Consider the following 16,408-nt stretch of genomic DNA (forward strand, 5'->3'; position numbering starts at 1 on the left):
TATAAAGTATAAAAAGGAATAGCAGATTTTATATTTGCAGGCACTTACTGTCTTACCAGAATTATTACATTGACATTAATCTTTCAGATACCCTTTTCATTTACAAAATATTTTGTAAAGATCCGATTTTCTTTACAAATTCCCTCAAATATGTCAGCACATTTTTCTCAACTTACTTTCCGAGATGAGAAAACAAACTAGGATGTACTGTCATTCCATTCGTTCATTCATTCAACAGTAAGTAATCGCAGACATGCCCCAGGTACTGTGCTAGGGGAAGTGAGAGAGAGAAGAGTAATTCATTGCGTCAATATAACAAGTGCAAAAGAACCTGTAAGAACAGAGTATTTCATTTTTTTTTTAATTTTTTTAAAAGTGTATTTATTAGGGGCGCCTGGGTGGCTCGGTCGGTTGGGCATCCGACTTTGGCTCAGGTCATGATCTCACAGTCCGTGAGTTCGAGCCCCACGTCAGGCTCTGGGCTGACAGCTCAGAGCCTGGAGCCTGCTTCGGAGTCTGTGTCTCCCTCTCTCTCTGCCCCTCCCCTGCTCATGCTCTGTCTCTCTCTGTCTCAAAAATAAATAAAAACATTAAAAAAAAATTTTAAAGTGTATTTATTAGAGAGCGAGAGCTGGGGAGGGGCAGAGACGAGGGAGAGAGAATCCCAAGCAGGCTCTGTGTTGTCAATGCAGAGCCTGACGCAGGGCTCGACCTCCCAAACTGTGAGATCATGACCTGAGACAAAATGGAGACTCGAGCGCTTAATCAACGAGTCACCCAGAACAGAGTATTTCATTTTTAACATTAGAGTCCATTTCAGACTATCATATTTCCTAAGACTTCTTACGTCTGTTTTTTCAGGCATGGAGGTAGGAGCTTCCTCTCAGAACACCTGCTTGTTGCGCTAACTAGTTATGAGAGGTTCTTGGCCCACCTATACATTTTTGAGAGCAGAACTGAGTTCCTTGTTATTTCTTTAACCATATTTCACAGAGTCCTAGGAAGTGAACAGCTATAGGAAGTGAAACAAAGAATTCCAAAATTGCTTCTCATTTTATAGTTCTCTTCTGGACAATATGTGGTATTTTCTGGCTGTTAAACTGAAGTTAACCTAAGAGCTGCCAGAATCTGAGCTTAGAACTTAATGCGGTTATTTTTTTATCTCCTTTAAATTTCTTTGAAACCAAAGCCCAAGTCCAGATGTTGCTGCAATTAATTCACTGGGGACGTGGTCCCAGGAAGCAAGAGTGGGGAGGCAGGCAGCCTGAGGTGGACGAGAAAAGCCAGTACAAATACGTGTGATCAAGTTTCCTACGATGGGCATTCTGGGCTCGATTCCAGCTGGACCCCCCGAGAAGCCAACCCAATCCCTTTTAACTGTTCACATCTCGAAGGGCTGGGAGGCTGGCGCACTCCTCCTTCACTTCCCTCCCTCACAGGCGGCTCCTGGATGTCATGTGCCCTGGGAACTAAGCAGAAAGGGTCCCAGAGACATCTCCTACATCTGTTGGTGGGAGCTTAAAACGATGGGAGATTGGAGAAGTCTTCTCTGGAGAGATGTAACAGCCCAAGAAGGAAGCTTTATAGATTGTGACACTGTAGAAATCTCCAGGTGGCACATGTTGCTAACAGCCTACGTGACCTTTCTCCGCCTCCTAAGACCCCACTTGGATTGGAGGCAGCAACGCATTCAGCTAAAAGACCAGATGCCATGGTCTTTATAGCCACATGGGGCCAGTGTTTCACGTCTTGCCAAAATGCATAAGCAGATTATTGCATGGGCTTCTCGAAAGAGACGGGGACCCTCCTTTCTCTGCCGTCCTCCTTCCTGCTCCCTGTAATGCGGACGCAATGGTCGGGGCCTACGCAGCTGCCTGGACCACGGAGCGCTGCACGGAGAGAGAAGTGTCCTGATGTGGATGCTGCCTGCGTCCTCGGGGTGGGGACTTGTCAGACAGGTCCTGCCCTTCCCAACCCGGACTGCTGCTACGTGAACGAGAAATAACTTTTATTTTATGAATCATCTGTCACCTTGAGTTCTCGTATGTTCAACCAAATCTTAGCCCAACTAATGCATCACACGAAGTGTCTGGCGCACACCCCACCTCCCCGCAGGGAGGGTCATCGGTTCGTAAGTCCTGGCCGCGCTCCCAGAGCCTCCCGGCAGCTCTCTGCTCTCTCGTTCTTGAATAGATGGCACAGCACAAAGGATCCAAACACGGGAGAACATTTTCCAGTGTTAAACACAGACACCCAGAAAGAAACGTTGAAGAAACAGAGGCAATTCTGGGAGTAAAAGAAGATGTCAAAATAAACTTAAAAATACTATAAGTTCTCAAAAGATAAGCCATATTTTACATCCAAACACCACTTAAAAATGTGAGAAAAAGAAAGAGTAAGTAAAATATTCAGAGAACATTGGAAACTAAAAATACAGCTGAAATAAGAAACATAATTGTTGGGCTGGGAAATAATGTTGACAGAAAACGGTAGTAGATATATTAGGAGCAAAGAGATTCAATCCAAGAGGTCCGATAGATATATGGATTCCAGAACGAGGAAGGAAAATCGGGTTGGAAGAAATTATCAAATAACATAGGAAAGTGCCCTTGAGGTTTTCATAATGACAGAACTGCTTACGCCCAGCAATGTTAACGCAAAAAAGAAAAGAGAAAAAAAGAAAAGAAAAAAGGAAAACCACATCAAAAGACATCATGAAATTTTAGGATATCTGCATAAAGAGAATATTTCCAACATTTTTCAGAAGCAAAAATATCAAGAATCAGAACAAAAGACTCCCCAGCAACAATAACACATTCTAGAAAACAAGGAAAGACTACCTTCCACGTTCTACAGAAAATTTATTTCAGCCTGAAATTCTACAGACACACCCCCGATCAAGTGTCAGGATGGAATGAGGGACATTCTGAGGCATGAAAAGATTCCAAACATTCATTTTCCTTGCACTCTTTCTTAGACCAACCACCCCCATCTCGCTTGGCTGTCTACACATATATTTGCTCCCATTGGCCAGATTTCCTGCGCTTCATTTCTGCTGTGCTACCTGCTTCCTATGGCCTCCCTCCACACATCCTCTCTGGGGTTCAAATCGTACCCATTCTTCAAGATGCAGCGGAAGCCCCACCTGCCTGTTGCAGCCAGGACCTCCATTAACAGCGACCCACTCCCCCTACCCTTCTCAAGCTCTGGAATCTTCTCTGTACATTTTGCCACTTGCCTGTGTCTGGCATTCACGTCTGTGTATGTCTGAATTCTCCAACCAGATTGGAACAGTATCTTCTTCATGCTTCCATTTATGGTGACGGGCAAATACAGGTGCCCAACGAACATGTGAAGTTTGTCCTAGTTAATTAGGGTAATCTGATTCCTGAGTCCCGTGTCCTTTCACGACCCCTTTCTATCCAAGATATTCGGAAGGTTCGTTCAAAAGAAAATTATAAACTCTCAAGAATTTCGAACATAGGAAAACCTCCCAACTTCACAAGGACAAAAGTAACTTGGAGGCCGACTTGGTGTCCTATTCAATTCAGTAACGAGCAATGATTGTGTTTACTAAAAAAAAAAAAAAAAACAACTGCAGATCATGATTGCAAAATCAAGTCAACCTAAGGGGAAAAAAAAGCATATCATGACACACTTCATGGCAAGTGGTCCTTGCCTGTTACGAATTAAATAACGATACAAGCCAATTCATGCCACGTCTCACTGTTGTTTTCTAAATTCTGTGGCAACAGAGACAGGCTTCAACTGAAAAGAGAGAGGAATGAAGAGCCTTCTGCTTCTGTTTTTGCTCTGTGTAACATTTTCCTCTGCGTTTCCTACAGCCCGAAAGATGGACCCTGAGGAGAACATGCACCTGGCACAGGTACTGTCTCCATAAATGTTGATGTCGGCTATCTGTAAAAAATGAATTGTACCGATTGTCTTGGAACCTAAAAAGACAGCAAATTCCTCCAAAAGATTCCTGTACTTTCCCCCAGCTCCAAGGACACCAAGTAACCGTGTGCGGGGTGGGATGGGGGTGGGGAAGGAGATTTGCCACCATTTCTCATGACGGTTCCAAGTAAAGACAGAGGGAGGAGCAAGAGGGTGGCCCTGGGAGAAATGGACATCTCTGTACAACCACGGGGGCCCAGCTCTAACTCTAGTCCGCTTACCCCCATATGCATGAAAAAGACATTGCCTTGGACATTACCTCTAAAGATCAGTCCTGTGAATTTGCCATGTTTGGTTACATTAATTAAATTTGCCAAATGAAAAACCACGTATCTCTTCTAGAATTTGTCCCAAGGAAACAAAATTTATAGGGAGTATAAGTGAAAGTAACAGCAGAAATGGGTAAGATGTGTGGTCATTTACCAAGCAGAAGAAGCTGATCGTCCTCTGTGGGGATTTGGAGCATGACAGGCTGTGTGCTTTGGAAGGTTCTGGTCACACACAGCTCAGCCACTTCTTGAAAATGGAAAACACAGGGTGACTCTCTCCTTCCTTCCTTTCTTCTTTCCCCGTCTGGCTCCTTCCTTCCCTGGCTCCTTATTTCTTTCTCCCCCCACCCCCCACCACTGCCCAAAAGGGTTTCAGGCAATTTTGTTTTATCCTGAGATACAGATCTGCTGTCTTGTAGTCTGTGCCTTTTTTTTTTTTTTTTTTTTTTTTTTTTTTTGTCTCCTTGGCCAGGCATATCTCAACCAGTTCTACTCTCTTGAAATAGAAGGGAGTCATCTTGTTCAAAGCAAGAACAGGACTCTCATAGATGGCAAAATTCGGGAAATGCAAGCATTTTTTGGATTGACAGTGACTGGACAGCTGGACTCAAACACTCTTGCAATCATGACGACACCCAGGTGTGGCGTGCCTGATGTGGGTCAGTATGGCTACACTCTCCCGGGGTGGAGGAGACACAACCTCACATACAGGTAATGACTCCACCAACTCACTTCCCCCTAAGCCAAGACCTTGGGGTATAATCTGCGAGGAACAATAACAATACGAGTTTATTCTACCAAGCACCTGCTAGGTACATGGCCCTTCCCAGATGTCACTTATATCAATTCTCCCCACAAAACTGGGACGTCGGCACCACTCTGAGGACCACCTCAAACAGAGACACTGAAACAGAAGGTTGTTTGCCATAGTCAGTCTTACCAGCAGACTGGCTCTGACAGATTTGCTTTTGTCTCTGGCCTCGGCTGCTTCCTTGGCGGGACCAGAAGCACCGCCATCTGATTGCAGATGGCTGAAGGTGCAGGTGGAGTATGATCAGGAGAGAATGGGAGGAGCCTGGGGCACAGCCAGTTCATGTCACGGACACAGGTGGGTTAGAGCCTTCGGGTCTCAGATGGACCCCGGTGTGAAGTACGGAGTTTGCCCTCAGGCATGTTGAGGAAAGGGGGCTGCTCATTGGCAGGAAGAGGATGAAGCGTGCTTCTGACATGAGTCAGTGGCCTTGACTTTGCTCTAGGGCCCTCTCGATAGACCCTAGAGAGGATTAGTTCTTCCTTCACTGTATTGGGTCTTAGGAATTAAAATAAAACTAGGTTTGGCAAGATAGGGAGTATAAACGAGAGGAAAATCTTTTTCTGAGTGAGTAATTCTTTAAGGCTCTCAAGGGAGACTCTTGAGACACATGCTCAAGGCTGATTTCCACAGGCATCTGAGAAAACAAACCTCCAATCTGTTTAAAATGTTTGTGTAATACACCCATGTCCACAGCAAGCACAGACATGACATTAGTGCTCTCCCACTTCGGAGGTGATCTTAAGGACGTCATTTAACCTCTCTGAGCCCCATTTGTAAAGTGCTAGAAGACTAGCTGATCAATAGGGCAGATGGGAGGACTGGGTTGTGTAGCTTTTGTGAAAGTAGAAAAGTATGATTATGATACACGTGCAACAATAGCACAATACTAGAAGTCACTGCGGCATACAATCGATAAGAAATGATTTTCTTTGTGTCTGTGTGTGCCTATGTGCATGTGTAACCACCAATTGGTCTATTTTTGAAATTTTTAAGAATCGTAAACTACACTCCAGATATGTCACGAGCAGACGTGGACGAGGCTATCAGGAATGGCCTAGAAGTGTGGAGCAGGGTTACTCCACTAACATTCACCAAGACTTCCAGGGGGATCGCAGACATCATGATTGCCTTTAGGACCCGAGGTAAGGGTACAGCAGACAGAAAAGTATGCCTATTTTCATCTCTGGAGATTTGAAGAGGCTGACCTTCTCCCCTGTGAATTGTGTCTCAGTCCACGGTCGGTGTCCTCGTTACTTCGACGGCCCCTTGGGGGTCCTCGGCCACGCCTTCCCTCCCGGGCTGGGTCTGGGTGGAGACACTCACTTTGATGAGGATGAAAACTGGACCAAGGATGGAGCAGGTGAGTCCCATCTTCTTCCTGAACAAAAATTTTATCATTCCGCACAATCCCTGGAACGAATAGCTGTGCAATTAGTTGCTTTTTACTTCTCAATTCCACCCCCTCCCACCCCAGTTTCCCATATTCCAAGATGACATTGATGAAAGTATTCAGTATCCTTTCAGACAGTTGTGCTTGTACAGGTCAGGGCCTTATCCACACAACACGCTCCCAAAGTTGCTCATCCTGCTGTGATCAGCGCATTCTTCTTGTGCTCATACATCCATTCATACACCCACAACGCCTGAAGGTCCACTATGTGCCTGGAACTGTGCAAGGCATCGGACGGACCACAAAGTTGTACTAGAAAGTTTCCAGCCCTTCAGAGGTCATGATGTTGTGTGGTGCGAGGCCCAGACCACATAACCACCCCACAAGGCACAGTGTGCTGTGTGTTATACCGATAGTAGAAGTCATCTGTGGCTTCCAGATTGAAGAAGACTCTAGGGAGGTGGTCATCTTGAGTTAGTCATCGAAGGATGGTGCGTGAGTTCATGGCCTGTACAAGGTCTATTTAAAAGCATGAACTTCCTTCCTGCGAAGGAAGTTGACCCTAATCTTTACATTCAAACTATTCCTTCAGAGCAACTGTGTTGGTTTTATTTCTTTAAAACACCTGCCTGGTACTAAAATAAGAAATATTTTATTACTTTTCAAACAAACACTAAAACTTTACTGCAGAAAACGTGCGTGCATCCAACAAAGGAGCAGTTCTCCGTAAACTCTCAGATTCTCCCCGTTGTTTTCTGTCATTGACTCCAGTCGCCTTGGGTCTGGTGTCTGGTTTCCAGGGTCCCAGGAGAGCAAGGCTATGGCTCTCTTTATGTGTGGTATACAAGATCACAGTTTAGTCCTGACCAAGTAACTCCAGATAGTCTGTGGGTCAATTTCATAGTTTGTTCAAATCAGCACGTGATAGATGCTCCACGTGTTTGGTAAATGAAGTCAATCAAAAATCCCTTACTCCACACCCACTATGATACAAATGGAGTAAATGTTAGTGTGCAAGACACAGACCCTGCCCTTCAGGGGTTTACAGTCTAGGGGACACACACTGTCAACTGGCAATTAAAATCAGTCTGACCAACACTGAGATAGAAGAAACAATGGCAATGTAGTAGGAGCATGTAAAAGAAATTTGAACCCAAACACAGAGGTCAGGGGAGGAAGTGATACCAAGCCTGCACTGAAGGCTAAGCAGGAACTCAGAAAGCAAAGTGGCATAGAGAGTGTTCTGGACAGAATAACCCAACCAACTCATGTACCAGGATTGTGGCAGAAGGCCAGGCTGAAATGGTGAATGGGACACAGACAACATAGTGTCTGAAAAACCAGGAGAAAGGTTTGGAATTCATTGAGATGACCTGAGTGTGAGTTATCTTTTCAATGAGTCACTCGTCTTGTCCAAAAGCATACCCAGTGACACTGCCAGCCAGATAAGAGGTGCCAGCAAAGGCCAGAGCACAAAAGCATGAAGAACCATAAGAGAATTCTTGACCGGTCCAGGTTTGTTTTGTGCAAACATCATTGGACAAGGCTCCATCATAGAAGGCTCAGCCTTTTCTTTAGGATCCATAGGCTTGATTGCAAGTCCAAGGACAGTGTTATCTTTAGAACCTTACAGACCAGTGGGAGAGACAGCAGGATAAAAAGGCAATTTCACCATGCATGGCGAGCCCTCTAGTATGGGGAAGTACGGGGGATGGGGGGCGATGCATTGTGCAGGAGCTCATCTAAACATTCTTTCATGCAAACACCTGGAGATCCAGCAACCATGATTAAGCACCTGCTACTGATAGGTAGTTTAGTAACCACCAGTAGTAAAAGGCTGTTAAGACACAGTCCCTGCACTGAAAGGTTGCTTCATGCAGTCCTGTATGTGCTATGACACAATTAAACACTGAGTCTATGGAAACACTGGATAGTAGGTGGAGGGATAAGAGAAACCTCATGAAGGAGATGACTCTAGTGGGGCTTCCTGAGCAACAAGTAGGAGAGCTAGGCAAACAAAGGATGGGGGAGATAATATTCTGGGTAGACAGAATGTAGGTGGTAAAATACAGAGATTAGAAGAAACATGCCCGGGTGGCTCAGTCGGTTAAGCATGTGACTCTGGATTTCAGCTCAGGTCGTGATCTCATGGATCATTATTGAGCCCCGTGGCCCCCCTCCAAGTAAACATTTAAATCACTTTTAAAAATAAGGACTATGGCACAAATGAGACATGCAAATGATTCAGTATGGTTAGCTCATGAAATACGAAATAAAATGTGAGGCCGGAAAAAAGGCAGGGACTAGATCATAAATGGCCATTTAAGATCTTTGGACTTGATCCAATAGCAGCAGGGAACCTCTGAAGGATACAAGTAGGAGATACGTGATCTCATACAGTGTAGCCCAGCAACAACCAAAAACTGGTGGCTTCTGTTTTTTTAAGTTTATTTATTTATTTTGAGACAGAGAGTGTGCGTGTGTGCACATGGTGGGAGGAGAAGAGAGAAGGGTAGGGAGAGAATCTCAAGCAGGTTCCGTGCTGTCAATGCGGAGCCCAAGGTGGGTCTTGAACCCAACTGTGAAGTCATGATCTGAGCCGAAATCAAGAGTTAGATGCTTAACTGACTGAGCCACCAGGCGCCCCTCTATTTTCTACATAGGGTCCATTTCTGATACTCCTGCTTCCTGCCATGTACTTGCTCTGGGTCATATCTCTCCATGATATGACTAATACCAATTACTCATATGGAAACATTTCCCAGATACATCATGGTGCATATGAGAATTATCCCCGCAATGGCAAGCCTTTTCTTCTTTCCCCTCAGTTACTTCCTAGTCTCAGATGTAACCCTTCTCCTTTTGGTTGACCCATATACCTATGTTTTTCCTGTTTTTGTTAAGGATTCAACTTATTTCTTGTGGCGGCTCATGAATTTGGCCATGCACTGGGGCTCTCGCACTCCAATGATCAGACAGCTTTGATGTTCCCAAATTATGTCTCCCTGGATCCTAACAAATACCCGCTTTCTCAGGATGATATCAGTGGAATCCAATCCATCTATGGTGAGCAACATCATAAATCTGAATATACGTGAACTAAATAGGAAGCTTTCCAGAAGGGAAGTGAAAAATCACTTCTTGAAATATCACCATGAAGAAAATACTTGAGTAAGATCCTTCTGTAGGTATTTCCACACGCCTTCTTAATTCACTGTGGTGTTTCTTTTCTCATCAAAGGGAGTCTACCTAAGGCATCTGCTAAGCCAAAGGAACCCACTGTCCCCCATGCCTGTGATCCTGATTTGACTTTTGATGCTATCACCACTTTGCGCAGAGAAGTAATGTTCTTTAAAGGCAGGTAAACCCTTTCCCTTAAACACCTCAACTTCCTGTGAATATTTTTCTTTCCAAGAGATTTGGGGATGAAGAGAGAATCACAGATAGTGAGAACACATTCCTCCTCCTTTACATTTTATAACTGCCCATAGCACTTGAATGTTTTATGATGTGTATTTATCTCTTGCTTGTTTGGTAAGTTAATTTTTAAGTGTTCGTAAGCATTTTTTTTTTTCATTGCCTTTGTATAAGAAGGTGTGGTAGAGTCACTTCCAGAGACTTCTTAGCTCAAATAGTACACCAGTCTCAGCGGTGCTGAAGCTGACCTATACCATCTCAGGAGCCAATCGTTAAATTTTGGGGACTTTTGCAAACCATTTCACCTCACTTTGGTAGCTTGAAACTGCCCATGGTTGGAGTATTTACCCTCTGGAAATCACCAAATGATAAAAATTAGGTCTTTTTCCTACTTAGGGAGACAGTTGTTCACACTGTCTGAGTAGACCATTCCTTAATGTTGCCTCAGTGTGGTGGCTATAGTAGGAAATCTCCTCTTCTCTTCTCTTCTCTTCTCTCTCTCTCTCTCTCTCTCGCCGTGCTTAACTTACTGGACTTGAATTGCAACACAGTAAGTCAGCTGTGTGTACTGTGACTGTATTTCCAGACCAAGCATTGGGACATAGACCATCTCACAAGGGTATGGGCACAATGGCAGAGTATCTGAGATCTGTCAGCCTCCACCCACAACTACACAGCACTCAGATGACATGCTCCTCACAGCAGAAGCTGCAGCCACCTGGGGGTCTCAGGGAGGGATCACCAGTGTGGGAAGGGAAACAGAATGTCAGGGCTTTGTGGGTCTCCTTCGTAGACTCAGAGCTTTACAGCCAGAGGGGAACATCTGAGAAAATACTATAGCATGCACTGATAACATTTCTTCATTCTAGCAAACATCAGACCCATGAGTTCCTCTTAGAATGCTTGGTGTTGCCTTCAAATCTTGAGTATTGCTGCTTTGGCAAAAATGAGGCCATTGATCTCTCAGAATTGACATTTCTGTGGGTAGGTTGCTACTCTAAGCACCCAGGAGAGTGGGCACAAAGGCATGTCCTGACCTTGACCGTCCAAAGGGTAGAACTGAGCCCACACCCACCTAAATTTGCCGAGGAAAATTGTGTTCATGCTCTAAATTATCTGATGAGAATGCTAGCCAGTTAAATAAGAGACCAGCCTAGGTTTACAGTGTTTTCACTGCAGTATAGGCTGCATGTGTAAAGTAGTTTTGTTTCACACAGGCACGTATGGAGGATCTATTATGACATCACTGACGTTGAATTTGAACTAATCTCTTCGTTCTGGCCATTGCTGCCAACGGATATTCAAGCTGCATATGAGAACCCCAAAGATAAGATTCTAGTTTTTAAAGGTAACGTTGCCCATCACAGTTTGTGTCTCTGGATGCCTGAACTGGTCAGTGGCTTTTCTGGTACCAGGAACATAATATTCATGCACGGGCCAAAGGGAGAGTGCTTCTGCCGTGACGTTGGGTACCTGTTGTAAAGAAAAACTACCCAGGGGTTCTCAGTGACTGTGAAGACAAACATCATCCCAATTGCATGGGAGCTAAAAGAAACCTGCATGGTAAAAACTAAAAACTATCTTTTTTCTACCAAATGAAGGTAACCCACTTCCCTTTTATATTCCCTTTCCACTACAGTCACCAGATTTGGCAAATAACAGCACAAGATTACTTGAATTTCAGATAAAACACATAATGTTTTTAGTAGAAGTATGTCCCTTGCAGTATTTTGAATATACTTTTACCAAAAATTAGTCACTGTTTTTTAAAAAAAATTTAACATTTATTTATTTTTGAGGGACAGAGTGCTAGTTGAGGAGGGGCAGAGAGAGGAGACACAGAATCCGAAACAGGCTCCAGGCGCTGAGCTAGATGTCAGCATAGAGCCCAACACGGGGCTCAAACCCACGAACCATGAGATCCTGACCTGAGCCGAAGTTGGACGCTTAACCGACTGAGCCACCCAGGCGCCCCCAATTAGTCGCTGTTTATTTGCAATTCAAATTTAACTGGAATCTTATATTTAATTCAGCATTGCTACTTTTCATCTGGATTTCATCAGATTACTTGCCTTTGAGAATCCTTGGAGGCTGAAATTTAGGAGAACATGTGCAAACATAGTTGTCAGAGTTAGAGAAATGATCAATACAGTGAAACCAGTTGACATGCACACTCACGTGCATGAACACTATTAACTGTAGATGGATGTTATTTGTGTAAAACTAACGATTAAAGCAGCTCATGAAAGCAGTAAGAATAAATGGAGACATAAGATCACTAAATCTCTAGGCATTGAGCCTGAGAGATGACACATTCATTATTTTCAAACTGCTTTAGACAGCTCTTTTTCCCTCTAGGAAATGGATAAGATAATCACGTCCTCTCTTCCTAGATGACAACTTCTGGATGATCAGAGGATATGCAGTCTTGCCAGATTATCCCAAATCGATCCATACACTTGGCTTCCCAAGACATGTGAAGAAAATCGATGCGGCTGTCTGTGACCACAGCCTAAGAAAAACCTACTTCTTTGTGGGCATCTGGTGCTGGAGGTCAGTTTACAGACAATCAACCCCTTCATTTCATTCTGCAGAAAAATATCCACATAGCCTCACTTTAACACAGTTAGAAATAGAACTCACCTAGAGGCTTCTTAAAGCCAATTATGTGGGTGGATGACATTCACCAAACAAAAGAGTGTGTCAGTGAGTCTGAAGATCTTTCTCCAGCTTAAAAAAAAATAAATAAAGATAAGATGAAATAATAAAGCTTGTGAAGCCAACCAAATTGCCAATAACACAAACATATCTAGTGAAAACCTGTGAAAGCTCCAAGCTGAGTCCTTATTTGGTTTTTTTGTTTGTTTGTTTTTTTGTTTTGTTTTAATTCCGGCTTCCACACATCACCCTGTGCACATCACAGCAGGTGCAATCCTTAATCCCCGTCACCTCTTCTCCCATCCCCCACCCCCCACCCCTCCCCTGGTGACCACCAGTGTGTTCTTTGTAGTTATGAGTCTGATTCTTGTGGGCCCATACTTTGATTTAATAGTTCCCCAGGATAGCATCATTCTGCCTAACGATGTGGCTTTTATCCCTCATCTTTTCTTGTTTTCAAGACAATACAAAAGATTCAGCCAAACATAATTTTTGATATATTTTTAATTATAATTATTTTCAGAAAGAGAGAGAGAGCTGGGAGGGACAGAGAGAGAGAGAGAGAGAGAGAGAGGGAGAATCTGAAGCAGTCTCCATCCTCAGCACAGAGCCCGATGTGGGGCTCAATCCCACCACCCTGGCTGGGATCAGGACCTGAGACAAAATCAAGAGTCAGATGCTCAACCAACTGAGCCACCCAGGCGCCCCAACATGTTTTTAATTATTTTAATTGTAATTATTTATTGTAATTATTTTAATTATTGACCTGATAGTTTTCCTCTACTAGAGGCTACTTCCTCTCCACATCCCAATTTGAGTCCAAGCAGTGAAGGATTAAGTCCTCCCCACCAAGCAAAGATCCCCTGTAAACCTTTCAAACCCATGAATCCAGGTTTGATGAAGCGACCCAAACCATGGACAAAGGGTACCCACGGAGGGTGGTGAAGTACTTCCCAGGAATTGGTCTCCGAGTTGATGCCGCCTTCCAGTATAAAGGTAAGCATCAATGCCTAACTTTTAGGATACTTGGAAGACTTTACTGGATGTGAAAGAAGGTAGCGCAGAAACGTAGGTGTTTCCATTTTAATGTAATTTTACTATTCTTTTTTTAAATTTTTTTAACGTTTATTTATTTTTGAGAGAGAGAGAGAGAGAGAGATCACAAGTGGGGGAGGGGCAGAGAGAAAGGAAGACACAGAATCCGAAGCAGGCTCTAGGCCCTGAGCTGTCAGCACAGAGCCCGATGCAGGGCTCGAACTCATGAACCATGAAATCATGACCTAAGCCAAAGTCAGATACCGACCAAGCCCCCCAGGTCCCCTGTAATTTTACTATTCTGGAGCGCATGTAATAATAAACTCTAACCAGGCAGACGTTCTCACAAACTGAATTAGTAAGTCCTAAATGATATTCTCTATTATACTATTTCAAATCTATGCATAAAGTACCAAAATTAACTTTACTTACCATTGATCCAAGATAGTCGCTAAAAGACACCCCCTGAAGAGTTTGAAAAGCTCTATGTGTTAAAAATGACTAAGCACATGCACTGAACAGTGACTCTCAAACTATTTAGTGCATAGTTTAACGTGCACACTTGGGGTTTGTGTGAGAAACTACAAATTCTTCAGAGTTTCCAAAAAAGATCTAGAATTGTGGGTAAGATCCAGAAATCTACAGTTTTAAATGAACCTTGCACAATTTAATGTACCATTGTAGCTGGTATATCTTCAGACTTTGACAATGAACCATAACCTAGAACGTGGAGTGAGCAGGAGTCTACATTTTTTCTGAGTGACACCATCTTTTATTGCAGATAAATTTAACATAAAGCTTTAATACTTAAAATGGAGCAGAATGACTCGAGGAAAATGAGGATGTAGGGCCCAAGGCCATATCCACAGGATATGTGGCTCGCTAAGACACTGTTTTGAAACCTAGTTTGAGAACCTTTGGCATGAACCACAGTCTGGCTAGAAAGGTGGTAACTCCCTTGACATTCATGTTTCATACCTTGGCGTCTTCCTTGGGAAAATAAAAATAACGTTTTTCATGTGACAGCAGTAAAATAAAATATATCTCTATTATTGTAGAAGGTTCTTTTCTCTCCATAATGTCCAATTATTTTATTCTATACCCATTCAATTAAAAAGTGTGGAACCATTATATAGTTGTGCAAGGTAACATATGATCCCCTCTCTCTAGGATTCTTCTATTTCTTCCGTGGATCAAAGCAGTTTGAATATGACCCTAAGGCAAAGAACATTACCAGAATGATGAAAACCAATACTTGGTTTCAGTGCAAAGAACGATTAAACTCATCATCTGATTTTAGTGTCAGTGAGGAAGAAGTACACTCCGGAGGAGTAGAGATGTTTTATCGTACGAATGTAAACTTGCTTATTTTCAGTATTGTTCATGTGCTAAAAAAATATATATAGTTATCAATAAATTCATAGACCTAAAATAAACCTCAAGAGGTCTTTTCGTCTGAACTCTGCTTCACAGTGGAATAGAACTGTTGTTGAATGTAAGCTGCCCAACCTGGTTCTAAATATCTATTGCATAAAGACTCAACACATACTTTGAGCTGCCTGACTCTTTTTACAGGAAGTTATGATGTATAAGCAAAACTCGCACTGTATCGTAAGCCTACTTTGTGTTTGTGGACTTGGATAAGTAAGCCATGTGTCTTATAATAACTAAATACTACAGACATTTATTAAACCAATCTTTAGCATCCTATTTTGTCTGGACCTTTGCAGTTGGAGAGGCCGCATAAACTGCAACCCTCGTCTGTACCCATGCTCTGAACCCACTGAGAAATAACGTTCAATCCTAAGAGCAAAATGGCACCTTTTTTACTGATAGAGCATATGTTAGCAACTGTAACTGTGGGCAAGCTAGCTTTCTAATATCAAATTCTAGAATAAGACATAGACTCAAGTCATGGGAAGAACTGGAAAGAAGCACATCCCCACAAGAATGTGAGCCCTCTATAGGCTGCATGGAGCCCAAAGAGAAAGAAAGAGGATGGAGCCACACGTGCCCAGTTTTTGCCCCCAAATTCACTAATAAATAAGTTATTCCACCTGCCAAAGAGGAGTGATCACCTAGAGAAACCCAGGAGGTGTTACACAACAGGTGCTCCCCCAACAATTAGGAAACTAGAAGAAGCAGGAAAGTGGTGTTCCAGCCAACCACCCAAGCATAGGCCAACGCATGTAACCATTCCTTAGAGAGCTTAAAATCAGATTTTACACACACTGATCTCATGTACAAGAAATTTAGAGATTTCCTCCCTATGTTGAAAATCTATCTGTCACCTGAGCCTAAACCTATAAGTGGAAAGCTCCTGTCCTCTCTGCTACACCACTTATTTGTTGAGTTTCTAAATTCTTAATGCTTAGATTTTACCTTTACACCCTCAAAACTAAATGTTTGAATAAGCTCTTAATGAATTTTCTGACCCAGAAGATGAGAGGATGTCAGTTGAATTTGATTCTGATGAGATGATAGATTAAGCAGATACCAGCTGATAGAAAATATGCAGAGAAAATCTCAGGAATTACTACAACCACATTCCACCCCCCAACTTGAGTTCATTGTTCCCAGGTCCCTATTAGAAAAGGATATAGAAAAGAGCTATCACATGTTCAAAATAGAAAGAAAATTTTAAGAAGTATAGCTTAATACCTAGAATATAGTAGATACGAGGCTAGTCTTGGTGAAAACTAGTGCTGGAATAATCAAATATCCATATATACAGACAAAAAGAATCTCAATCCTTACTTCACACAGTTCACAAAAATTAATTCAAAATGAACCACAGATTTCTAGTAGAAACTTAAAGCTTCTAAAACTTCTAGTAGAAATATAAAACTTCTAAAAGAAAAAAGTTTT

General features: G+C 42.9%; 1 protein-coding gene across 1 annotated transcript; it reads left to right on the forward strand.

Moving 5' to 3' along the window:
• The first annotated feature begins 8 nt into the window (after window positions 1-8).
• Window positions 9-15,920, forward strand: MMP27 (matrix metallopeptidase 27). The gene is made up of 10 exons (XM_060604559.3): window positions 9-3,886; window positions 4,699-4,937; window positions 6,034-6,182; window positions 6,272-6,400; window positions 9,335-9,496; window positions 9,671-9,791; window positions 11,065-11,195; window positions 12,241-12,400; window positions 13,398-13,501; window positions 14,711-15,920. The coding sequence occupies exons 1-10, from the start codon at window positions 3,785-3,787 to the stop codon at window positions 14,944-14,946; spliced, it is 1,533 nt and encodes a 510-aa protein (XP_060460542.1). The 5' UTR covers window positions 9-3,784; the 3' UTR covers window positions 14,947-15,920.
• The last annotated feature ends 488 nt before the right edge of the window (window positions 15,921-16,408 follow it).

The sequence above is a fragment of the Panthera onca genome, chromosome D1, assembly GCF_046562875.1.
Source record: "Panthera onca isolate mPanOnc1 chromosome D1, mPanOnc1 haplotype 2, whole genome shotgun sequence".
Classification (NCBI taxonomy): domain Eukaryota; kingdom Metazoa; phylum Chordata; class Mammalia; order Carnivora; family Felidae; genus Panthera; species Panthera onca.

Bases quoted from the DNA above. Each gene is read 5' to 3' on its own strand.
- MMP27 (XM_060604559.3), top strand. From the start codon at position 3,785: ATGAAGAGCCTTCTGCTTCTGTTTTTGCTCTGTGTAACATTTTCCTCT. The intron at 9,792-11,064 runs GTAAACCCTTTC...TGTTTCACACAG, and splicing joins GTAATGTTCTTTAAAGGCAG to GCACGTATGGAGGATCTATT. The intron at 11,196-12,240 runs GTAACGTTGCCC...CTCTCTTCCTAG, and splicing joins TAAGATTCTAGTTTTTAAAG to ATGACAACTTCTGGATGATC.